Source organism: Pleurodeles waltl, chromosome 6 (assembly GCF_031143425.1).
Source record: "Pleurodeles waltl isolate 20211129_DDA chromosome 6, aPleWal1.hap1.20221129, whole genome shotgun sequence".
Taxonomy (NCBI): domain Eukaryota; kingdom Metazoa; phylum Chordata; class Amphibia; order Caudata; family Salamandridae; genus Pleurodeles; species Pleurodeles waltl.
The window spans coordinates 1,067,769,929-1,067,795,901 of NC_090445.1; the positions used below are offsets into that span (position 1 = coordinate 1,067,769,929).

Genomic DNA, 25,973 nt, shown 5'->3' on the forward strand with positions numbered 1-25,973 from the left:
CAAAAAACCCTCAGTGAATTCTTGGAAAACACTAATAATCCTGAAAGACATTGAGTAAAAAAATCTTGAAGGTATGGAAAAATTTCCAGTGACAAAAAAAAAAACAACCGACAGAACTCTATGCTCCACAATCCTGATTCCAACAGAAAAAGATGGAGACGTGGGATTCCTTAAAGGAGCAGTGTCAGTTTCCAGTCATTCTTTGCGACTGCCATTTCAGTCATTTCTTTGAAAGTGCTACAGGATCATGAGCGCAGGGTTGAGAATTTAGGGCTTACTTTGACTATTTAAATATATTATTAGGACCTCCTGAAGGGGACTCGTTCACAGATCTCAGCACTAATCAAAATTATATAGCTAACTTCCGTTAGATGGCCTGAACTGATCTCTGCCGAGCAACATTTAATCTAGTGTTTCAAAGCAGCGTATGCTGTTGAGAGAAAAGTAAACTATGATGAGAAGTCGGTCTTATCAGGAAAATGCTTGGCTTTGCCAGGACCATGTCTAAATTCAAGACAACCTAATTCAGATTAGTATTAGGGTCCTTGAAGAAAGTTTCTATAGGAGATTGTTGAATGATTACCATGATTTTCAGACAGCAAGGACAAAAAGTTTAAATGACGCACCGATAACCCCAGTATTCTTCTAGATTAATCACAGGAAAACCAGACAAATCCAAATGATCATGAAGTTTTAACTTCTAAACCTGAGTTTCTTTTCCTGGGTTGACAAATGCATTTTCAGCGAATATCTACCCAGAGTAAACAATCATTAAAGGCATCTGGTTAGCAACTTGATAACAAACATATGTCTGTAAAGATCTATAGAACTATGGCTGTACCTATGCTTTCCTGTTCTCTTACATTCTTCATGTCAATCAATGTACATCTGCTAATCATGACCCTATGTTGCAGGTGATAAGGAATCAATCTCTTTAGGGGAATGAAGGAAAAGTAATTTTGAGAACAGAGTATAGCATTTACCTGATTTATGCTTTGAGAGATCCTCCTCATCAGCACTGTTCATGGTGGTAGAATCTAGGTCTACTCCTTCACCTTCTGAAAGGCTCTCTGCACCATTTTGCACTTGCTCCACTTCCTGCACTCCGTTTTCTTCCACAGGATTGACAGCTTTAATCTCGAGTTCTTCATCGGTATGAAAGCCACTGTTCATATTAACTTGTTTACAGTCCACCACGTCATCATTTAACGCCTCCACTTCCCCCTTCGGCTGAAGAAAACGTAACCAGATGAATTTATACAAACATCATTAAGGAACTATTTCACTGCTACTGCAATAAAACTGCAATAATGCAAAGCGAATCACATTCACATCAATGACATATATGGAAATTACACATATCAATTGAAAGAATGGGCTATAACAAAAGTAAATCATGTACTTAAAAAGTGCTTCTCCCAGATGAACTTTGATGCGGAGTCCTTCTCAGAACAAACTGCTAGAATGTGCCAATGATTTTAGAAGGAAAAATAGTTATTCAACTGGTCAAAGCTTTTGGTGAGCAAATTGGTTACTACTTAGAAAAGCAAAGTAAAATGTGTCCTCTGGAAAGTTAACTGATGTACTGCTATACGAGCATGCTACAAGTTCTGTAGTAGATTTCAATATAATGAACAACACTATCCTTGCACAATGCGAACTATAGATGAAGATTTCATACAAGCTTGGTGCCACCTAGCCAGGTTTGTCAAACAGCACATGCCAACTGCAGCCTACAATGCGCACACTATATCCAAGGCTAATTTTCAGGTGCTCAACTACAGCTTACATCCCCAGACAAATGTCAGGTAGCACCTCATGCCTCTAAAGACTCAAATGGTTACATACAGCCAAAATATGTCAACTGCTGTAACCATATGCCAAGTACAGCTATTGTAGCAAGTTGAAATCTACATACGTCCAGATACATGTCTAGTTATTCCAAACATATACCCGATTACACAGCCAGAAGCGTCAAAATACATAGGCCTAGATGAGTAAATGACAGGTGCAGTATCATATACCTATGTGTAGTATATGCACAGGAACAACTTGTCTCATTCTAACTTTAAAATCCTTCATCTAGGCCCCATTCAGGCAACAGGTCTGAGGCAACAAGAAAGTGCCAGTTTCTACTCCATTCAATACCCTATTTTCCAACATCTCTAGTTGTGGCATTATTCTTGTTCAAGTGGGAACCACCAGAGATGTAAAGGTCCATCTAAGAGGACATAGCTCTTCCTACAAGTCATGTTGTCTCCCAAGTGAGTCCCACACTGCTCTGACCTGGAAGAAAATACGTGTGTGACTTAAGTCAGTTTACAGTCCCCACTGAAGCAGCTCTCCCATTTGCCACTGTTTCTTTGGGTTATCTATAGGGAAGGGAACCAAAGAAGGAACAGCATTCCAACATGGATTTCCTCTTGGTGATGACAATGTGAACAACTAGTAGGAGCAAAGCTGTCTGAAGCTTGTTTGGCTCTCAAAGGTCAACAAGGCACTACAGACTGATCAATAAAAGAGTACGCTGCAAGAACATCCATTGTCATGCAGTTCAACTGTCTTTCTATTTTGGCATTAGAATGTACTTGAAAGTAAAACCAGATGAATAGCTGTTGGGGGGGGGGGCTGTAATTGTAGAGAGTGAACACATCTGTTTGATACGCCAGCATAAAATAATTGATTTAAGTACAAAGAAAAGGATAGTGTTGTTGATGTTACAAAGCTGATAAAAGCAACTACTAATCACTGAGACAAACTGTACACTAAGAACATATCCGGTTAAAACATAAGAACCAGTTTTTGTTTAACCTTATTTTCTAATGGAAGTGAATAGTTCACCAAGAAGGGTAAAGAAATGCCATCAAAACTAGGCCTGCCCTTCGCTTTAAGGAAAATAGCCTCAGCCTTAGATCCATCGGGCTGGAGGAAATGTTTCTGCAATCAAGAATGCACCGTCAGTTACTGCTGGAAAGGTTCATAGTTGTGAATAGCGACAGGTGCAGGTGCAGTGATGTAAAGCAGATTTTTGTTGTTAAAATGGAAAAGTCCTCTGTGTGGTAATGGATGTGTGCACCGGCCCTCAATACGTAAATGTACTGTTGTCTGGGTCCCTAATGCGGATTTGTGTTGTCACAAACAAACTTGGCTCATGCGTGTACACCATGACATATAAACCTGTCTCATAGATTGTTGGACCGAGAGGGGTGCCCAAAGTGCTACCCTCATAGTGGTGGAAGGCCACTGCCTTCACCAGGAGTTTAGCAGCACAAGCGTGGTGGTGGCAGCATACTGTGCGGTGATCAGTAGGTGTGAACAGGTCCTGTCTCACTGCAGTGAGGTCAACCAGCTCACTCACCTTTTTAAAGTTCCGCTGAATGCTTAATTCAACCCTTACCCTACATGGGTTGGATGTGAGGTGCTGCACAGCGCAAGAGTAGTGACTGCGCTGGATGCACATGTGCCTGGGAAGGGTACAGTACAGAGATAGATGAGCGCTATGCAGTGCAAACATGGTGAGTGCTTGTGCTTGGTGGATGAATACCTGCAAAAATGTAATGCTGTGCAATGTATGCAAGGTGAAAGCATGTGCTGGATGGAAGAGTGCTTGCGCAAAGTACACTGCATGAAGGATGAAGTATTGTCAGAAAATGCATGGTGAATGTGTGTGCTAGCAGTTTGTATGTGTTTGCAAGTAGCACACCATGGCACAATACAGAAAGGCTACAATACTGAGCAGTGAGCACAGATTGAGAGTGTGGGTTGATTGTGTGCATCTGGTGTGGTACAATACATGGAGTTCTGGAGTGTGTGCTGTGCATACAGACTGAGTTCAAGTGTGACCATAATGGTACATTAAAGGGAGGACCCTATGTTCAATTTTGGGAAGCCCAGGCCTGATTACTAAAGGAATCAACTCCAGACAGATCTGTGTATTGCTGCATTCCTGTAAGGTGGGTGGGACACAGTTGAGAACGGAGAAAGAGTCCCCCCTGTACACTTCAAAGGTTGACTCAGTGAGAGAGCACAAGGAAGCAGCCTGTAAACATCTCAGGAAGGAGATGGCGCTGATTGGGAAATCAGAGTAGGACTGTGGCTGCCGATTAATCTTAGAACGTACAAATCACCATGTCTGACATTCAGGTGTGAACTCTAGTTACTTCCATGGCATGTGTTGTGAGACTTTCACTCTTGCTGTGACAGACAGCCTTTCAAGATTTAGACAGAGAAAGGAAGCATGCACTTCAAAAGAAGCAGAAGCCCAACATATAACTAAGGCCCAAGCCCAAAATCACATTAAGTGTCTGGAAATGGAAAGTAAGAAGGGGAGGTTGAGACCCCAAAAAATGTCTTCTACCAAGCACCCAGACTGGCTGTGTGAGGAGGGGGAGGCTCTGCAAGTCTTCTGTCTGTGACCAGGATTGGGGTGAAGGCCTGCTGGGCAAGGGGACATCACACAAGGAAACCAAGACCGCCTGTTTTAGAGCCTAGAGCATGGGTGCCTGCCTGCTTGCCAAGACCCAAGTGACTTGAGAGGGAGTGGAGAGCGTTGGAGGGAGGGAGATCCAGTGAGTTGCTCTGTCGAGAAGACACCAGGTGCATGGCATGAGGAGATAGATGCTGCTCAGAATTGGGTGTTTACTGTGTGCAGAATCAGGTCAGAGATCCCCATATGTCAGGAGATTCCAGCCATGAGCGAAGTGCCGTGCGGGGAGCAAAAAACCAATACTGCTCTGCTGTGCCAATCCCATATGCCGGGGGGCTGCCATAGAATTGAATACTGCCAGCAACTACGAAGACCATTGTCGTGCCTAGCAGCGACCCCACATCCCAGGATTGATTGCCATGGTACTGACTGCCAGGCAGGAAGAGCAGAAGCTTTGTGTGAAGTACCGTTAAAACCCCGTATGCTAGGAGAGGCTTCCGGTACCAATTACCTTTCCAAGTTTGAGCCTCCACCCATGAATTTAAGTGTGACCCGTGGGTTGAGATAATGTGTCAGGAAGCTTGCTAATGAATTGCCCCATGGATAGAACAGGACATCAGAAGTGCATTGACCTCACTGGGCCCAGATCAGGAGTGCCAGGATCAACACCTCCGGCTCAGCAGGGAGTGCTGAACTTACTTTAGAGGTTAAAGTGCTGTTTACTGCTGGAGCCGGCCGTACAATCTGTCGGAGAGCCCGTGCCTGGCGAGTGCTGCGACATCTCTCATGGGCAACCCAACTCGACAGAGCAGGACTGGATCAACGAGAGTGCCCATGGTTGGAGCACCCAATGAAACTCAAAGCTTCCTCGCTGCTGGAGTGGTTAAGACTTGATTCAGGCTCACGGGGCTCCAGGGGACTCACTTTTATAGGTGCTGCAGCACCAGTGTCACTTTTGACTATTAAAGTCAGAGTGGACTCTCTTGTAAAACCTAATAGTGATCATTCCCCGAATGCACCCTCCAGTGAACAGGGACTAACCCCGAACAGGTCACGAAGAGCAGGTGGGAAAGATACATGCCAGAGAAACACTAGAGCCCCAACCTCAAGGGGATTGTGTTATTGCTTATGTTGTGTTGCTACTTTCAATGCTTAGAGCTAGAAATAAAATACTTCTTTTTAATAAAAGAAAATAGGTATCTGATTGGACACTGATTTATTGTAATTTCTGTGTGACAGATTGAGTACTGAGCAAAGTTCAATAACTTTTATCCACATTTCCCTTCCGAGGAAGCCTTGACTGCTCGAACATAGCTACCGCGGATTGTCAAGAGCAAATGGGGTAGTTGACCCAGCTGCTTAGGATCCCTAGTTGGAAAGGCCTGGAACTTCAGGAGTAAAAGGCCTCACCACCATGACTGGGCACAGTAACCTCTGCATGCCCAGTCACCCAATTAAATGGGTTCTGACAATCATGCACTTAAAAATTAAATTAAACTGGGACCTCTGATTAATTCAAAAGGGGGAATCACAAAAATGTTGAACAATGTAAGGCATAATGGAAACATCTGTGGACTTTCACATGATGTGTTTCTTGCTCAGAAAAAGAGAGCCATTGACAGGTAGGGTTCTTTATTATGAAACAAATTAATCACATTTTATGGCTTTGGAAGTGGCCTTGGAGGATGCAGAAGGCTGGTCCAGTGTGTGATAGACACCTATGGTGTTACACCTTATACTGAGTCCAGGAAACCCTTATTAGGTAGTGTTACAGTGTCTAGATAGCCAGGGCTCTCTAGTGGTAGCTGTGGTGAGCAGCCAAGATTAATCCAGGAGGAGTGTGAAGCACCTGCAATACCACAGTAGTCACACAGTCGCTTATCACACATGAAAGGAACCACAGAGTTTTGCAAACATAAAGGTACTTTATTACAGGAACACCAAACTAGATTACTATAAGTAACCCTCTTCTGGAGGTAAGTACACACAAAATATACATAGGTAAGTATTGGGAAGTAGCATAACATAGCAAGGGCCCTGTAGGGGGGGGCAAACCATACTAAAAAAAAAAAGGAATGCAAGAATGGACCCCCCACCAGGAGATATGGGGTAGTTAACCAAGGGTTGGGAGAGAGTGGAACCCCAAGAGGTCACTACCTAGAAGATCCCCAGTGACCAGAGGAGGAGAGGTAAGTTACCTGGTGGCCCCATGAGCTAACAAGGGGACTCGTAAACAGAATATTGCAAAGGCAGGACCAGGCCAGTAGAACCTAGAGGTGGATTGTGGATGATGAAGACCTGTAAAAGAAGTGGACCGAGCCTAGTCCATGCAGGAGTGCCCAGGTGGGGCAGGAGGCAATGTCCACCCTTCTGTGGGTGAAGATCTGGGTCGAGGGTGATGGATGAAGTCCAGCTGCGGAACCCAGGATTTGCAGAGGAGTCCCTTAAGTCACCTGGGAGCTGTCCCTCGTTGGACGCTGGATTGCAAACGGGTCATTTGTTAGGAGGACTTCCAACAAACACAGGCAAATGCAACAGGAGCTGTTGGGGACCAGCAAGGTCCTGGGGACTTGACCCTTGGAGGGGAGTCCGGGCTGACCCAGAGAAGACAGGAGAGCCAGGAGAAGCAGTCTGAGCCCCCACAAGCAACTCACTGGCAACAGGCACAGTAAGTCACAGTGAGGCCCAGTGAACACACCTGGAGAGGAGTCCCACGTTGCTGGAGTAGGAGAGAGGAGACTGTCCTTTCAAAGGTAGCATGCAGGGGGCCAGGGCTACTTGGAGCCTGAAGATCCCTTGGAGCAGGTGTCAACAAGTCTTGGTTGCTGCAACAGCCACAGTGCATAGGGGTTCTGTCTTGGAGGAAGAGTCAAGGACTCACTGTCTCCCAAGTTGGATAGAAGGCAGAGAGGACCCAGTGTATCCCTCAGAACCACCACCTGTGTTGGAAAATCTTTGCAGGTCCAGAGGATAGCAGATCCCAGCAGCCGGACATATTTGCCTTTGGTGCCTGCAGATGCAGGGGAGTGACTCCTTCACTCCAAGAGATTCCTTCTTGCTTCTTTGGTGCAGCTGAACTCTTGCCGACCCAAGAAGATGCTCAGCTGTGGAAATGTTGCAGTTTGCTGACAGGAGCCATGGAAACAATGTTGCAAGAAGACATCGTCTCAGGCGTTGCAGTCTTGGTTCCTGTGAAGTCCAGCAGCGGTTTCGGCAGCCAGGAGCAGAAGATGTCTTTGCAGACAGGACCTGGCGGAGTCTTATACGACAAATCTAGGGACCCAACCGCAAGGGAGTCCTAAATAGCCAAAAAAGGGGCTTGGTCACTCTCTGAGGTGACCACCTATCAGAGGGGGTCACAGACATCAGCTACCTAACCTGACCAGTCAGATGCTCCCTGGTGCCTCTGCACATCTTGTTTCCAAGATGGCACAATCAAGTGGCTACCTGGAGGAGCTATGAGCACCACCCCTAGGGTGGTCACTCCCCTTTACTTTGTGCAGTTTCATACCAGAGCAGGGACCGGGGGTCCCCGGACTGGTGCAAACCGGATTATGCAAGGAGGCACTGAAGGCATGTTTTCCATCTCTTCTCAGCTTTCTCCCATAGCGGGCATCAAGACTGCTGTTCATTTTTCTCATCTAATCCCACTGTCAGGGTCGGCCAGCAGCTAAGTTCTCATATTGGGTCCCTCCCACCCTTCAAGCCAAAGGTCTGTTCAAAGATACTTGGATCTGGGACTTTTCAACAATTACTCGTGTGAGAAGTGGCACCTTTGGACTCCCCACTAGCCATATACATGCACCATCTCTGCACACAGATAAGAGTTTTCTTTTGCAACACTTCTGCACCCATCAGACACAAATCAAACACAACAGCAAACATGTTTGTTTGCCGAACCAAACTTGGGACTATTTTAGAAACCTAAAAGTCCACTCCTCAGAATAAGTAAGTGACGTCATTGAGGAATCTGCAGTTAGATAGGAAGCCTTTAAAGCCATTAAGAAGACAGAGAGCTACCAAAGGGAAGCAAACTGTTCTTCTGAAAGGGCGTGGCCAAGCAAGATGGCCAGTGGGACGCGGTGCTAGGAAGCTCCTCACCACCCTGGCCTAATCCTGTTTTATCTGCCTTGCGAGACAAGCTACGTGGGTGTGCTACGGGGCACAGTGAACTACTCATTGATCCTGGGGCCCAAGAAGTTGCACCTGGGCCCAGGCTGAGGAGGCACCCGGCCCTCGGAGACAGCAGGCGGTGGCCACTTGGAGGGACGATGGGCGTATCGGCACGTGAGTGCTACGGTGGGCTTCCCCACGGCATGGTGAAGTTGTGTGGTGCTGCAGGCTTGGGCTGCAGTGGCAGTGGCCCGGCCTGATTACTGGGATTAGGTAAGCTGCTGCCCAGGGCCGCGGACGCAGCTGTGCGGTGTGTTTGGGCCACTATCATGGAGTGAGTGCCTGGTTGTTGGATGGCACGGAAGAGGAGATCGGTGGACACACCGCGGACCACAGGAGTGACGACTGTGTCCTCTAAGCCACGTCATCGGCTCTGCTTCCGGTTACATGCAGGTGGACAGTGCGGCCTGGGTCTTCAGTGTTGCAGACACTGGAGAGCTCCTGAATCCCGGTGGAGGAGTTGGACGGGCCATCAGAGGTGGTCAATCGGGGCCGATTGATGGCCTGGCCCACCGGAACATCAGTCAGCTCTCCCCACAGTGCAGTGGAGCTGTGTGCCACTAGGGGTGGGAGCCGTGGTGGTGTGTGCACTCGAGTGTCTAAGCCGAGCCCGTTGCTGTTCCAGTGCCATGGGGGTGGTGGTGCAGCATGATTGGGACTGAGCCACAGGATGTGATTCGGACAGCAGAGAGGGCCAGATTAGGTGACCAGTAAGCAGACTGTGGGCGCAACAGTTAGAATTGTGGTCCTCTGGCGTCTCACCCCCCTTGCTGTGGTGTGTGCACAAGTGGGCAACGCTACACAGGATCATTAGTGCTAAAGACCTCTGGAGACGGGTGTGGAAGACTGCCGGCAGGCGCTGTTGACTGATTGCTCATGCAGCGCTAGTGCAGGGAGACCAGATGGGCCCCTCAGACTATATGGACATTATCAAGATGGGGTGCCGGCACTACCCTGAATGACTGGAGCACGCAGCTAGTGACATTTCCTGGAACGCTTTTCTCTCTGGGGAATATCCATCCTACCATTCATTCTATACAGGGGGGTCCTACACCACTGAGGGCATCAGACACTGGATTTTCACCCATTATACTGAACTTGACCATAAGAACACTTTTGCTCACCCCGAGATAGTGGTGGCCTCAGAGCCCCCTCCCTAGTTGGCGCCCTGATGGGAAGAAACAAGCAGGTCGCTCCCTCTCAAGGAAATGCCATGGAACATTATACAGTGGCTACCCCTCTGCCGCAATGTCAAACTGGACAGAGGGAAGATCAGGGTGTGGCGTCGTCCACGGAGGAACCTTCCAGTGAGGAATTACTGGCTGCATAAAGGGTTCCAAGGCATCTCTTGACGGGGAAATAGAGTCAGTGGCCCTGGAGGTCAATCTCCTCTGGTCAGACCATAGAAAGGTCTTGGATAAAGTCAAAGTGGCATAGGGCTCCATTGTGGAACTGCCGACGGAGGTCGCCACCCTACACAAGAAGATGGCGCAGGTCAACTTGAAATCTGGGGCACTGGAGGTAAGACTTGAGGATGCCAAGGGTAGATCATGGCGAAACGTTCACCACCTCAGGTTCCTTGAGAAAGCGGAGGGTGGTTCTGTGGAGGCCTATGTGAAGCACTGGATCAGGGATGTATTTAACCCAGCAGAACTGTCCATCGTGTTCACAATAGAGCAAGCACACACATCGCTAGTGACCCCTCTGAAATCTGGGGCACCACTCTGGGCCATTACAAATCGAATACTTAATTATAACGATCGAGACTGCACCCAAAGTGCAGCCCAGGAAACCAACAATACAGTTTTTGAAAATCACAAAATATTAATCTACCTGGATTATACTAATAAAGTTCAGAACTCTAGAAAGAACTTCCTGGAGTTGAAGGCCAAGCCGAAATCCATTGGTGTCGGTATAAGCTGCTATACAAGGCGAGCCTGAGGGTTATTTCTGGGAGTAATGAAAATGTCACTTACCCAGTGTACATCTGTTCGTGGCATCAGTCGCAGTAGATTCGCATGTTCTGCAATAGCTCGCCATCTGGTGTTGGGCCGGAGTGTTACAAGTTGTTTTTCTTCGAAGAAGTCTTTCGAGTCACGGGACCGAGTGACTCCTCCTTTTGTCTCCATTGCGCATGGGCGTCGACTCCATCTTCGATTGTTTTTCCCCGCAGAGGGTGAGGTAGGAGTTGAATTGTAGTAATAGTGCCCATGCAATGGAGTGACTAAGTATGCACCTATTTAAGGTTGAGATGATACATATATAAATAATTGAAGGTAACTTCCAAACTGCTACAGGCTCCCGGGGAGGCGGGTGGGCACATGCGAATCTACTGCGACTGATGCCACGAACAGATGTACACTGGGTAAGTGACATTTTCAGTTCGATGGCATCTGTCGCTGTAGATACGCATGTTCTGCATAGACTAGTAAGCAGTTATTTCCCCAAAAAGCGGTGGATCAGCCTGTAGGAGTGGAAGTAGTCTGAAATAATGTTCTTAATACGGCTTGACCTACTGTGGCTTGTTGTGCGGATAACACGTCTACACAGTAGTGCTTGGTGAATGTGTGAGGCGTAGACCATGTGGCTGCCTTACATATTTCTTGCATTGGGATGTTTCCTAGAAAGGCCATGGTAGCACCTTTCTTTCTGGTTGAGTGTGCCCTTGGTGTAATGGGCAGCTGTCGTTTAGCTTTAAGGTAGCAGATTTGGATGCATTTAACTATCCATCTGGCTATACCTTGTTTTGAAATTGGGTTTCCCGCATGAGGTTTTTGAAATGCAATAAAGAGTTGTTTAGTCTTTCTGATGTTTTTTGTTCTGTCAATGTAATACATCAATGCTCTTTTGACATCTAATGTATGTAGTGCCCTTTCAGCTACGGTATCTGGCTCTGGAAAGAACACTGGAAGTTCCACTGTTTGATTTAGATGGAACGGTGAAATAACCTTTGGCAAAAATTTAGGATTGGTCCTTAGGACGACTTTATTTTTGTGTAGTTGTATAAAAGGTTCCTGTATTGTAAACGCCTGAATCTTGCTTACTCTTCTTAGGGAAGTAATGGCGATGAGAAATGCCACCTTCCAGGTTAGGAACTGTATGTCGCAGGAGTGCATGGGTTCAAAAGGTGGACCCATAAGTCTAGTTAGGACAACATTTAGGTTCCATGAAGGAACAGGTGGTGTTCTTGGTGGTATAATTCTCCTAAGGCCCTCCATGAAAGCTTTAATGACTGGTATCTTATATAGGGAAGTTGAATAGGTAGTCTGCAGGTATGCAGATATTGCTGCAAGGTGTATTTTAATGGAAGAGAAAGCTAGGTTAGATTTTTGTAAGTGAAGCAAGTAACCCACTACATGTTCTGGAGTTGTGTGTAATGGTTGTATTTGATTAATATGGCAGTAGCAAACAAACCTCTTCCATTTACTTGCATAGCAGTGCCTGGTGGATGGCCTTCTGGCTTGTTTTATGACTTCCATACATTCTTGGGTAAGTTGTAAGTGCCCGAATTCTAGGATTTCAGGAGCCAGATTGCTAGATTCAGCGATGCTGGATCTGGGTGTCTGATCTTTTGGTTGTGCTGTGTCAACAGATCTGGCCTGTTGGGCAATTTGATGCAGGGTACCACTGATAGGTCTAGCAGCGTTGTGTACCAGGGTTGCCTTGCCCAAGTTGGTGCTATCAATATGAGTTTGAGTTTGCTTTGACTGAGTTTGTTTACCAGGTAAGGAAGGAGAGGGAGAGGAGGAAAAGCGTAAGCAAATATCCCTGACCAGTTCATCCATAGGGCATTGCCTTGGGATTGTTCGTGTGGGTATCTGGATGCGAAGTTTTGGCATTTTGCGTTCTCCCTTGTCGCAAACAAGTCTATCTGAGGTGTTCCCCGGAGTTTGAAATAAGTGTTCAGAATTTGGGGATGAATTTCCCATTCGTGGACCTGTTGGTGATCTCGAGAGAGATTGTCTGCGAGTTGATTTTGGATCCCTGGTATAAACTGTGCTATTAGGCGAATTTGGTTGTGAATTGCCCAATGCCAAATTTTTTGTGCTAGCAGGCTTAACTGCGTGGAGTGCGTCCCCCCCTGCTTGTTTAGATAATACATTGTTGTCATGTTGTCTGTTTTGACGAGAATGTATTTGTGAACTATTAATGGTTGGAAAGCTTTTAGTGCTTGAAAAACTGCTAGAAGTTCTAGGTGATTGATATGCAGTTTTGTTTGATGTACGTTCCATTGTCCTTGTATGCTGTGTTGATCGAGGTGTGCTCCCCACCCCGTCATGGAAGCATCTGTTGTTATTACGTATTGTGGCACTGGGTCTTGGAAAGGCCGCCCCTTGTTTAAATTTATGTTGTTCCACCACAGAAGCGAGAGGTAAGTTTGGCGGTCTATTAACACCAGATCTAGAAGGTGACCCTGTGCTTGAGACCACTGTGATGCTAGGCATTGTTGTAAGGGCCTCATGTGCAGTCTTGCGTTTGGGACAATGGCTATGCATGAAGACATCATGCCTAGGAGTTGTAATACCATCTTTGCCTGTATCTTTTGTGTTGGATACATGCGTTGTATGATGGTGTTGAAATTTAGAATTCTTTGTGGACTTGGAGTGGCTACTCCCTTTGATGTGTCTATTATGGCTCCTAGGTATTGTTGTACCTTGCGCGGCAGAATGTTGGATTTTGTAAAGTTGACGGTGAACCCGAGTTTGAAGAGGGTTTGTATGATCTGATTTGTGTGATTTGAGCACTGTATGAACGAATGGGCCTTGATTAGCCAGTCGTCCAAATATGGGAACACATGTATTTGCTGCCTTCTTATGTGTGCAGCGACTACCGCTAGACATTTGGTAAAGACTCTTGGTGCGGTTGTTAATCCGAAAGGCAGTACCTTGAATTGGTAATGTATTCCTTTGAATACAAACCTTAGGTATTTCCTGTGCGATGGGTGTATTGGTATATGGAAATAAGCATCCTTGAGGTCTAAAGTTGCCATGTAGTCGTGTAGTTTTAGCAATGGCAATACTTCTTGTAGTGTGACCATGTGGAAGTGGTCTGATTTGATGAAAGTGTTCACTACTCTGAGGTCTAGGATTGGTCTCAGCGTTTTGTCCTTCTTTGGTATCAGAAAGTACAGTGAGTAAACTCCTGTGTTTATTTGTGTGTTTGGCACTAATTCGATTGCATTCTTTTGCAATAGTGCCTGCACTTCTATCTCCAGGAGATTGGAATGGTGTGTTGTTAAATTTTGTGCTTTTGGTGGTATGTTTGGAGGGAATTGTAGAAATTCTATGCAATAACCATGTTGGATAATTGCTAGAACCCAAGTGTCTGTAGTGATTTCCTCCCATGCTTTGTAATAATGACCTATTCTTCCCCCCACTGGTGTTGTGTGGAGGGGGTGAGTGACATGTGAGTCACTGTTTAGTAGCAGGGGTTTTGGGGCTTTGAAATCTTCCTCTATTTCTAGGGAATTGCCCTCCTCTATATTGTCCTCGAAAACCTCCTCTATACTGTCCCTGGTAACTGGACGGTGTGGCTTGTGAGGTGCTGGCTTGTGTGCTTTGACCCCGAAACCCCCCTCGAAAGGGCGTTTTACGGAATGTGCTGTAATTCCCTCTGCTCTGCGGGGAGTAGAGTGCGCCCATGGCTTTGGCAGTGTCCGTATCTTTTTTGAGTTTCTCAATTGCTGTGTCCACTTCTGGACCGAACAGTTCTTTTTCATTAAAAGGCATATTGAGAACTGCTTGTTGAATCTCTGGTTTAAATCCAGACGTTCGGAGCCATGCATGCCTTCTGATAGTTACAGATGTATTAATTGTCCGTGCAGCTGTATCTGCAGCGTCCATGGAGGAGCGGATCTGGTTGTTGGAAATGGCCTGTCCCTCCTCAACCACTTGTTTTGCCCTATTTTGTAAGTCCTTGGGCAGATGTTCAATGAGATGTTGCATCTCGTCCCAGTGGGCTCTGTCATAGCGCGCAAGTAGTGCCTGGGAGTTCGCGATGCGCCACTGGTTTGCAGCTTGTGCTGCGACTCTTTTACCAGCTGCATCGAACTTGCGGCTTTCTTTATCTGGGGGTGGTGCATCTCCAGATGTGTGAGAGTAGGCCCTTTTCCTAGCTGCTCCTACAACGACAGAGTCTGGTGGCAGCTGTGTAGTGATGAAAACCGGGTCTGTAGGAGGCGCCTTATACTTTTTTTCCACCCTTGGTGTGATTGCCCTACTTTTGACCGGCTCCTTAAAGATGTCTTTTGCGTGCCGGAGCATACCAGGGAGCATAGGCAGGCTTTCGTATGAGCTGTGGGTGGAGGAGAGTGTGTTGAATAAAAAATCATCCTCGACCCGTTCTGAGTGGAGGCTTACGTTGTGAAATTGTGCTGCTCTAGCCACCACTTGAGAATACGCGGTGCTGTCTTCTGGTGGAGATGGCTTCGTAGGGTATGCCTCCGGACTGTTATCTGACACTGGGGCGTCGTATAGGTCCCATGCGTCCTGATCTTGGTCACCCTGGCTCATGGTGGTGTGAGCTGGGGAGTGTGATGGAGTTTGTGTTGGTGAGACGTTAATCACGGGCGGAGGAGAGGGTGGTGGGGTAACTCTTTTCACCACTTTTGGTTGTGGTGTCTGTTCAGTCTGGAACTCCAACCTTCTCTTTCTCCTAATGGTGGGAAGGGTGCTTATTTTTCCTGTCCCCTGCTGTATGAAGATACGCTTTTGCGTATGGTCCACATCAGTTGCTTGTAGCTCTTCCTCAAACCTATGCTTCTGCATTTGGGAGGTTAGCGAGTGCTCTTCTGTATAAGAGCCTGAAGCTGGGTCGCTTGCAGTTTGTTTCGGCATCGAAACCCTGTCTGCGTGTTTTTTTCGGCTCCGAGGTGACTTTTTTCTTTTTCGGGGCCAAAACCTCTCGGCGTCGATCTGTTTCGGTGCCGCTGTCTCGGCGTCGAGCCGTGTCCACACCGGCATCTCGGTGTCGAGGCTTGTCTCCAGCACTTTCTCGGTCCCGAGAAGGCTGCGTGCCGGTGTCTCGACCGGAGTCGGACGATCTCGGCACTGTTTGGGCCTTTTTCGGTGCCGACGGTCGGTCACCGAATTTATGGGTGGAGCCATGGCCGGATGGCAGTGGCGTCCCCTGGGCCTTGTAAATGTTTCTCTGTGTGGTTTTCGACGTCTTACTCACGGTTTGTGTATCGTCGAATCCTTCGGAGTCTGAGTCTTGGATCGAGAAGGTACCTTCCTCTTCCTGTTCCTCGAACTCCCGTTGGGCTGTCGGTGCGGACGCCATCTGAAGTCTTCTGGCTCGACGGTCTCGGAGTGTTTTTCGGGACCGGAACGCACGACAGGCCTCGCAGGTGTCTTCGCTGTGCTCAGGTGACAGGCACAGGTTGCAGACCAAGTGTTGGTCTGTGTAGGGGTATTTATTGTGGCATTTGGGGCAGAAACGGAACGGGGTCCGTTCCATCGGCGTTCTTCAGCACGCGGTCAGGCCGACCAGGCCCCGACGGGGGATCGAAAAACTACCCCGAAGGGCACCGGAGCTCTTCGATCTTCGATCTTCGATGCGGTGTTGAATCTAACTACGCCGATCCCGAACGCAACAATACCGACGAAAATCTTCCGAAATTAGCTAATTTTCCGTTCCGAAACTTGGAGCGACAGGAACACGTCCGAACCCGATGGCGGAAAAAAAAACAATCGAAGATGGAGTCGACGCCCATGCGCAATGGAGACAAAAGGAGGAGTCACTCGGTCCCGTGACTCGAAAGACATTTTCGAAGAAAAACAACTTGTAACACTCCGGCCCAACACCAGATGGCGAGCTATTGCAGAACATGCGTATCTACAGCGACAGATGCCATCGAACATTCCATTACTTTGATCACCCGGGGGATGTGTGGCACTGACTTGAGATGTGGGACAACGTACTAAACAGCAGGTCAGGCCGGGTCAAGTACAGGCCGGAGAACACAATGGAATCCCACAGTTCCAACTGGAGATTACACAACTCTGCAGGGGTGGATGTTTCGTTGAGGCCTGAAGGGGAAGGTTCCTCTAGAACTGAGTTACAAAAGGATGGCATGATGGCGGTGGTCCCCTTCAATCGAATGTTGTCTTTAGACAAACAAATGCAGGAGCCGGAAACGGGGATGGAGGTAGGAATTGATGCAGGCTAACAATCACACAGATTACTTTGCCTTTTCTTCTCTCCCAGGATGAATCATTATGGTAACTGTGTGTACATTCTGAATAATTTAAATGGGTTGTGTGGGTGGGAATGTATCCTTGGGGAGGCTGCTATGGGCGATAGATGAGTCCCCGCAGTGGGGCATGCATGCATGCAAAGGTTCTTTGCATTACACTTGTGGGTGAAGTTCTCTTTCATCATAGAGTTCGTAAGGACTGAAGTGCAGAGAAGTTACCTATCATCTACATGGGGGGGCTGCTACCTCCACTGTGATGGTAGGCCTTGTTCTAGGGGTTTGAGGTTAGGCTGCAGGTCCTGGCAGCATATATGTGTGCGGATTTGCAGTATGTGTGATTTTTCCTGTTATACTGCTTATACCAGGAGGGAAAGGTGGTTGGGGTCAATTTCTACTGAGTAATTTTGACATGTTAAATATTTCACTTGTTTTTCTCTTCCTCCACAAGGGGGAGGTGTTGGATGATTATCCTAGCTCCTAATGTCCTGGGAGAAGGACTATTCAGTTTCTATTCCAGTGCAAGGAGAATTTACAGATGGGTCTGCGGGAACTTTACCCACGTGTACAGACAGATGTATGGAGATGCTTGCAGGTGGAGGGGGTGTGTGCATCGGTTACAAGGCTAAGCATGTTAATATGTTAACGTGGATTGTTAGGGGGCTAAAAAATATTGCATGTTACAGGGTACATTCATTCCTTCAAAGGCATAAGATACAGATCACCTATTTACAAGAAACACTTAATGGACGATGAATCACAGAAACTTACAAAGAAGTGGCAGGGTCAATTGTTCTTCGCGTCATATTCTTTCTTTGCACGGGGCGTGACTGTGAGCGTGGCACCGGCACCCCATTTAAGCACACCTATAGTGAGGCAGATAAAGAGGAATGCTCCTCAGGAAACTTTGGATTGGGAACCCATTACAATCCTAAATACTTATGGATCCAATCGTAATGGCCATTCTTTTTATAATATCCTGGATGTGCTGGAAATAGGCATGGGTTATCCCATCATTTGTGCGGGAGATTTCAACTGCATTATGGATTGGGAGAGGGTCCGTCACCCCCCGGAAACAGGGCACCAAACACTGATGGTGAGTTCTCTCACCTCAGTTAGAAATAATCTAGGGCTTTGGAACATTTGGAGGGGAGCGCTCCCGGAGGGCAAGGAGTACACTTGTCACTCAAAAACACACAACAAATACAGTTGCTCAGATAGCTTCCTACTAATGTACCTTGACTGTTCATAGGTGGTTGAGGTAACACATTTGGGGAGGTTCCTCTACGATCACACTCCAGTGCTTCTGGAACCTAGGACAATTGGATGGGAGGCAGTGAATGTGGTGGCACAGGGGACATGCCTGGGAGCTGTATGTGGGTGTGCATAGACAGCTGGAGCATGACCTTACGGAGTTGGAGGGGCAATTGTCAGATGTGCAGCGGCGTGACTCACTCACTGCTGAAGTGTGCATGAAACTTTAGGGCAGTGAGCGGGAGATTGGAGACAGTAGGCGAACTAACACTCAGGACTTATTGGCAGAGACTGCACAAGGAGGGGGACAAGTCAGGCAGACTATTGGCATGGATGCTCAAATGTGAATTGGATTCTCCACTCATTTTTGTCGGTAGGCCCAAGCCAGCGGTGTGGGACGGGACGGTGCTTCGTGACCCTCACAAGCGGTGTCCACAAGCCACGGTGAGGCAGGATGCCTGGGGACAACACAGGAGTCGATGGTGCTGCCGTCGGTGGATCGGGGCTGCGGTGCGGGATGGGACGGTGCTTCGTGTACCTCACGAGCGGTGTCCACAGGCCACGGTGCAGGCAGCGGCACCGGTGTCAGCAGGAGCGTCGTCGTCGGGGATGCCCAGGCTGCAGTGTGAGCAGGCGATGCCAGACTGCGGGGCCCACAGGTCGCAGTGCAAGCAGCGGCCCAGTGAAGTTGTCCGATGACGGCGTCAGTGAGAACAGGGTCGCGGTGCGAAGCGGGGCAATGCGACTCCGTGTGGTGTCAGCAGATCACGGTGCAGGCCAGCGGCGTCGCAGTGGTTTCTTCTCTTGAACAGCACAAAAAGCACAGTTCCCAGTGCTGCAGGTCGGGGAAACTGAAGTCTTTTGTGTCCCTGAGACTTCCAACAGGAGGCAAGCTCTATTCCAAGCCCTTGGAGAATTTTCAAGCAGGACACACAGCAAAGTTCACCTTTTGCACTCTTTTCAGGCAGAAGCAGCAACTGCAAGCCAGTCCAGCAAACAACAAAGCAAAGGGACAGTACTCCTCCTTCAGCTCTTCTCCCGGGCAGAGGTTCCTCTTGATTCCAGAAAGATTCTAAAAGTCTGGGGTTTTGGGTCTTCTTCTCATACCCAGTTCTGCCTTTGAAGTTGGCAACCTTCAAAGCAAAGTCTCAAGTGTTTGCAAGATCCTTCCTTGTCCAGGCCAGGCACCAGACACTCACCAGGGGGTCGGAGACAGCATTGTGTGAGGGCAAGCACAGTCCTTTCAGGTGTGAGTGACCACTCCTCCCCTCCCCTCCCCTCCAGCACAGATGGCTAATCAAGATATGCATGCTACACCCCAGCCCCCTTTGTGTCACTGTCTAGAAGAGAGGTGTGAACAGCCCAACTGTCAAACTGACCCAGACGGGGAATCCACAAACAGGTAGAGTCACAGAATGGATTAAGCAAGAAAATGGCTACTTTATAAAAGTGGCATTTTCAAACTAACAATCTAAAAACCAACTTCACTAAAAGATGTATTTTTAAATTGTGAGCTCAGAGACCCTAAACTCCATATTTTTATCTGCTCTCAAAGAGAATCTGCGCTTTAAGGATATTTAAAGGCAGCCCCCATGTTAACCTATGAAAGAGATAGGCCTTGCACAGTGAAAACCGAATTTGGCAGTATTTCACTGTTAGGACATATAAAACACTAGTATATGTCCTACCTTAAACATACACTGCACCCTGCTCATAGGGCTACCTAGGGCCTAACTTAGGGGTGCCTTACATGTAGTAAAAGGGAAGGTTGAGGCCTGGCAAGTGGGTACACTTGCCAAGTCGAATTGGCAGTTTAAAACTGCACACACAGAAACTGCACTGGCAGGTCTGAGTCATGTTTACAGGGCTACTAATGTGGGTGGCACAACCAGTGCTGCAGGCCCACTAGTAGCATTTGATTTACAGGCCCTAGGCACATCTAGTGTACTTTACTAGTAAATCAAATATGCCAATCGTGGATAAACCAATCAACAGTACAACTTCTATAGGGAGCACTTGCATTTTAGCACTGATTAGCAGTGGTAAAGTGTGCAGAGACAATAAACCGGCAAAAACAGACCTAAAAAAATAGGTGGAAGAAGGCTAAAAGTTTGGGGATAACCCTCGAAAAAGGGTCATTTCCAACAGTGGAGTATTAGTCAAGAGCCGGTGGGATAGTTTGGCTGTAGTGGTTGATCATTTACACACAGTCTCTCTGGCTGGCCCTTTCAGTTCAGATGAGGATACACAGGGCTTCCTATGGAGGCTGGAGCTTCCTCAATTGGGTCCCGAAAGAATGCGGGAACTTGAAGAAGATAGAACGCTGGAGGAGGTGGGAGCAGCTATAACCACTCTACACAAATCTAGAGCCCCGGGAGGACAGTTACCCCGTTGAGTTCTACTAGACGTAAGTATTCTGCTCTCCTTCAGGAGAAATTATGAGAGGTCCTCATGGAGGTATGCGAGAGGAGCATCATATTGGAATCAATGTGACAGGGTATTATGTGTCTTATGCCCAAGCCTTCATAGTGAAGCAGCACATAGGCACCTTAATGTGGAGAGGGTGACGGTGGGTCCGGAGTGCTTGGTCCTGTTTTGGAATAGGTTGCCACTGTCGGTAATGGGTAGAGCAGCAGCTTCCAAGACGGTGCTCCTCCCGTGCTGTCTATATTTGGTCAGGAAACTGTTGCTTCCACTGACTCCTTGGTTATTTGCTCGACTGGATAACCTGTTGATTTCCCTGGTTTCAGCATCGCAGTAGGGTGGCTCTGTCCACACTTTGGCGGAACCTAGAGGACGGCAGGATGGCTGTCCCAGATATTAGGATGTATTATAACGCAGCACATTTTCAGCATGCTGCGAAGTGGCTGGTTGAGACAGACACATGGGTGAAGCGAGTTTGAGGGGATGCTTGGAGCCAACACAGTAGCCAGGATCGTCTGGAGTGGTGGTTGTTCGGACCAGCCGGTTCTGTATCTGGTTTGTATCACCACAATAGTATGGAAGCAGGTAGTCAAGAGAGTGCTCCATCACGCCCAGTTTGACAGGGCGCTGAAATTATGGGACCAGCCCCACTCAGAGCAATAGTGGATCACATGTATACTGAGTAATGGATGGGGGGGCTGTATGGTGACAGGGGACCTGTACCCTGGGGAGCTCGCTCTTCCATTCCAGGAGGCATAGGAAATATTTGAACTGGGTCTGGGTAATTTTCTGCACTACGCTAAAGTGAAGAGTGTGGTGCAGGAGGTGTAGTGTGATTTCCCAGCGGTCCCACAGTTGTCAGAGGTACTGGGAGGACTTATTCATGGGGAGAGGGGAGGCATCTGAATAGCATATTCTATTAAGAGCTTCGGAGGAACAATCAAAAAACTCTGTGCAGCACGTCAAGCCTGGGAGCGGGAACTTTGGGACTCAATATCGGACACTGACTGAGCTAAGGCATTATTGTTAGTACATACTGTCTCATGGTCTTACATTTTAGTTTTGTGCATCGTACATATGTGACACAATGCAACCTGCACAAGATAGATCCCACTATAGTGGCTGGGTGCAAACGCTGTGGCAAGGAAGATGCTTCTTTTCTTTATCTACAATGGTCATGTGAAGGAGTGCAGTGGTTCCCAGAATTGTGGAGGCTATTGGACTAGAGATTGCCCTGACCCCACTGGTCTGCTTACTGAGAGTAGTAACTAAGCCCAGAGGGTGGGAGATTCCACACAAACGTGCGCAACTGACCCTCACACTGGCTAAGTGTAGGGTGGCCATAGAATGGATGAGCTCCAAGAGGCCTCTGGTTGATCACTGGCTTCGGTATCTTCTGGAGTGGGGAGTGGTGGAGGATCAGCATATGTGTCTGGCCCGTACAGAAGATGGGGCAGCAGCAGACTTGATGACATGAAATCAACTGCTGGAGAGCTTCACAAATGATGATGCTTCGGACTCTGTCATCGGTGCTGATGCAGGGGACTGATATGTGGTAGTACAGTGTTCTAAGATTGTTGAGACAACCAGCTGAGCTTATCTCAGAACCTCTGCAAAATGATTTGGTATATGACTTGGTTACTTTACTGTGTTATTGCAATGTACGGCTGAACCGGTTGCCAATCCTGACGCACCTGTTGTATCACACTCCTATAACTCCGTAAGTATTTCTCCATGGAAGGAAATGTATGAGGGATATTGTATGTCCTGCACTGTACTGTTACAGTTTGAATTGCAAAAAACTCAATAAAAAAAGTTATATAAAAAAAAAAAAAGTTGTTCTTCTGAAGAAAACGTTTATTTGCGGATTTCTGTCCTTGTGATTAAACCAAAGTATTACCTCAGGTGGAGGGTATGAGTAATGGACTTACACCAGGAAGAACTGCAGACAAAAGGATGTTCTCTGTTAACTTGAGATTCAAAACAATAATGCCTGGTGAACAAGTGTGGACGGATGCTCATTTCTTGGTCAATGCATAACACATTTTATGCACAGGATGGAAATGAAGGAAAGGAGAAGAATCTTATTTGGACTGCTTACATCTATGCCAAAACTTCGTTGGTTTACCAGTCAATGGAGACTTGCAATGGGCTAGAGATATGGAGCATAATCTACCTTGTGCTCAGTTACGTACAGCTTTGCCTTGCATTCCCCAAAGGCCTTTGAATGTATTAGAGAGCGTTTGTCACAGGACTTTGAGTCATGATGGAACTTTAGACACCACAGGCAGATGCCTTGAGGGTGTGTGTTATTGGCATCTGTTTCAAGCAGTCGCTGCCTGGTTTCAATCGGAGAAGGCATTTCCCTAGCACAATTTCAAACATAAAAGAAACAGGGATGGTGAACATGGAAAAACGTTTGGGGCTGGTGCTCAGCAAATTTTCAGATACACTCTGGCATCTAGAGGAATTTCAAAGATGAAATATATATGGTTGAAAGTTGCCATCAAAATAGTACTCCATATTGGCTTAACAGTGCCTCCAATAGACCCAGACCTCGGTCACACCTTGGTTGTCACAATATAGTAGTCATTTGGTGGTTGAACCACCAACTCCTTTGGGCTGGACCCTCTTTCTTCAAGGGACTCAATATAGCATAGCAATGTAAGGGTGGAGAACACCAACACCCTGTTGCTGCTAGGTGTACCATATATGGAACTCTGTCTTAACAGCACCTCCAATTAGGTAGTTCCTACTGTTTGATCAGTCTCCAATGGGCAGGCCCTCTCCCGTCCAAGGGTCAACTCAATATAGCACACTGTCAGTGCCTTAACGGCTCCTACAATGAATCGGTTAATCTGTCACCCCCTGAGTGGACATCATATGGTATTCCTTTCAAGGTTTAATCAGTCTCTCCCATGCACATTAGTCTCAGTAGCTCCTTTGTCTCCTTCATTCAGCACTCATTAAGTGGCTCCAGTAGCTGGGACCCCTGCTACTCCTGACTATTATACTGCCTTGGTAGTTTAATAGTGGCACCATTGGTTGAGCGTTTACATGTTACTGAACAGACTATGCGCGCTAGTGGAACAAACTGGTACACATCAACAAACAGCAGGTTTTAAATTCTATATTGTCCACCCTAAAATTAATAATTATATATGCATTGTAAGTGGTGTCTATTCTCTCACACTCTGCTACAACCAATGCTTCAGTGCAAATTAAGCACACCTTGCTCCTATCAGGCTGTTCACAACTCACCCTTCATGTACCTAACATGTTTCTAACTGCAAACAAAACTTTCCAGCAGGTGCTCCAAAGGGCATCCAAGAACACAATACAAATCTTAGTGCTTCTAAACACCACCAGCAGTGGGAAGCGCAATACAAATAAAACAATCAAACCATCCACAAAATCACTTTAGGACTCGCAAGTAGTATGAAAAGCCCTAAAAATATACCATTACCTGCTGGAAATAATTTTCTCGCTTTTAAGAATTAAAATTCAGCAATTACTCGTGAGAAAGTTTCATATTTCTTATTAGAGACAGATGAACTGATGAATGGTGAACATTCTACTGAGACTTCTCTTAAGGCTGACCAAAAACCGTTGACCGGACGGGATAAAAGAGAAGGGGAGTTTTACATTATGGCGCATTACACAGAAAGAAAAGAGACACATTGAGTAATTTTGCATAAAAGAAAAGAAAACTATTTAATGGCCTTTAGAGTAACCTTAGACACTGTGGATAGTTTATCATCTAGGATGGCATGGTTCACAGTGACAATGCTGCGCACAAATCAAAACTAGCAATACCAGCAAAGCAGAAGAATATTAGTGAACTATTTTTTTTATTGAGATTTTGTTTAAAGAGGTAACTTAAACATACAAACATATTGCTCATCATGTTTCAATGGTAGATGGTGTTTTGGAGAAATATTCTACAAAAGAAGTATCAACAAAGCCTAAAGCTTGAAGAAACTGCTGTGGCATTTTTCAGTCACTGAAATAACACTTTTCAGATATCCTTCCTATACTTCATCCACCCATCCCAAACTCTGTAGGGGTTCTGAGGGCATCAAAGTGCCTTATGTAGTGGTTTCTCAAGTGCACAATACCTGTGTCTTTATAAATGTCACAGGACAGGAGCTCTAGATTGGTCACCTTGACACATGTTGAAATATCAGCTTATTTGAATCCCCAGGTATCGAAATACAATTTGCTTGACTAATTATCCAGTCCATGTGTACAAATGGGAAACTGCTTATCTTGCCACCCTTAACATTCAGACCCCCAAAAAAACAAAGGTGTCACACATCTACTTAACTAGGAGTCATGAAGTCGCTGGTGAGCCCACATAAGGTAAGAGGTCATACACATCGAGTGAAATTCGGTCTCCACATCTGTCTGCCCACCGGAAGACCTTAATGTGGTTGTCGGTTATAAGCATGTGTGCCAAAGGCTCTACGTCCAGTTTAAACAGTATGGGACATATTAGGCATCCCTGTCATGCACATATATTAAGTTGGAAGGATGAAGAAAGGGTTCTTTCCAATTTAACCATGTCCCTCTGCATTTTATAAAGAATTTTTTCAAAAGGTACGAATACTGATCCCACACCAAGGGGCTTGAGAAAGGTAAACAAGTATTGCCACAATGAGCCATCAAAAGCCTTTTCAAAGTTTGTTACTAGTATGGCTAGGACTCTTGCAGGTGTGTGGCCATCAGGACTGTCTCGTTGAGTCTATGCATGTTGAGCGTAGCTGAATGATATGGCATGTAGCTCCTCCGGTCTCTGTGTGCTAGATCAGTTACTGCAGTGATCAAGCGAATACCGAGGATCTTCGCCAAGGGCTTAGCCTAGGTTTTTATGAGGTGGATAAATTTGCAGGCTTGCTGGGTTTGAGAATGGTTGTAATGTTCAATTCCTTTAGCTCTTAGGGAAGGTGCTCCACCTTTCTAGCTTCTTCGTATCTATTAAGGGCTGAGCCAAAATGTCAGTTTGACATTAAAAAAAAAATCCATTTGAAGCTTATTTGGGACAGCAATTTTCAAGTCGAAAGTTGGGAGATGGCTAGTGCTATTTGATCTGTTGGATAGATTTGTTTAATAGGCTGCGTTGGTCTGGTTTAAGTCGTGGACTAGGAATGTCTGACATGTAGTCCCATAGGCTGTCAATCATCAAAAGTCTTTGGTCAGTATATAGCGATGCGTAATAACCACTGGAGGCGGTATCCAAGGTTCCTAAAAAGGATGCCAGAGCCATCTTCAAATTGGGAAAAATGCCTGTTTGGCTTCTCTCTGACTCAACCAAGGTAATAGCTTCCTCATCCTATAGCCGTGTTCATAAAAACAACATTAGGGAGAAGGTGTGGCCAAGGGCGTAAAGATGGCGGGCGCACTCTAGGATGCCCCGGACCCCTCCGTCATCCGCCCTGCTAGGCCTGGCTGCCCCGACACGTTTCTGGGACCCTGCCAGCTCCCCGTGAGTCGGGGCGGGGG

At 46.8% G+C, this 25,973-nt stretch overlaps 1 protein-coding gene across 13 annotated transcripts in view; it reads right to left on the reverse strand.

Annotated features, from left to right (window-relative positions):
• The window catches only part of EIF4G3 (eukaryotic translation initiation factor 4 gamma 3), a 906,783-nt gene that overhangs the window by 335,542 nt on the left and 545,268 nt on the right, over nucleotides 1-25,973 (reverse strand). For all 13 annotated transcript variants that reach the window (XM_069240075.1, XM_069240074.1, XM_069240071.1 and 10 more), the window contains one exon: nucleotides 984-1,230. In XM_069240075.1, the coding sequence (XP_069096176.1) occupies nucleotides 984-1,230 (247 nt within the window). The remainder of the gene's footprint in view (nucleotides 1-983; nucleotides 1,231-25,973) is intronic.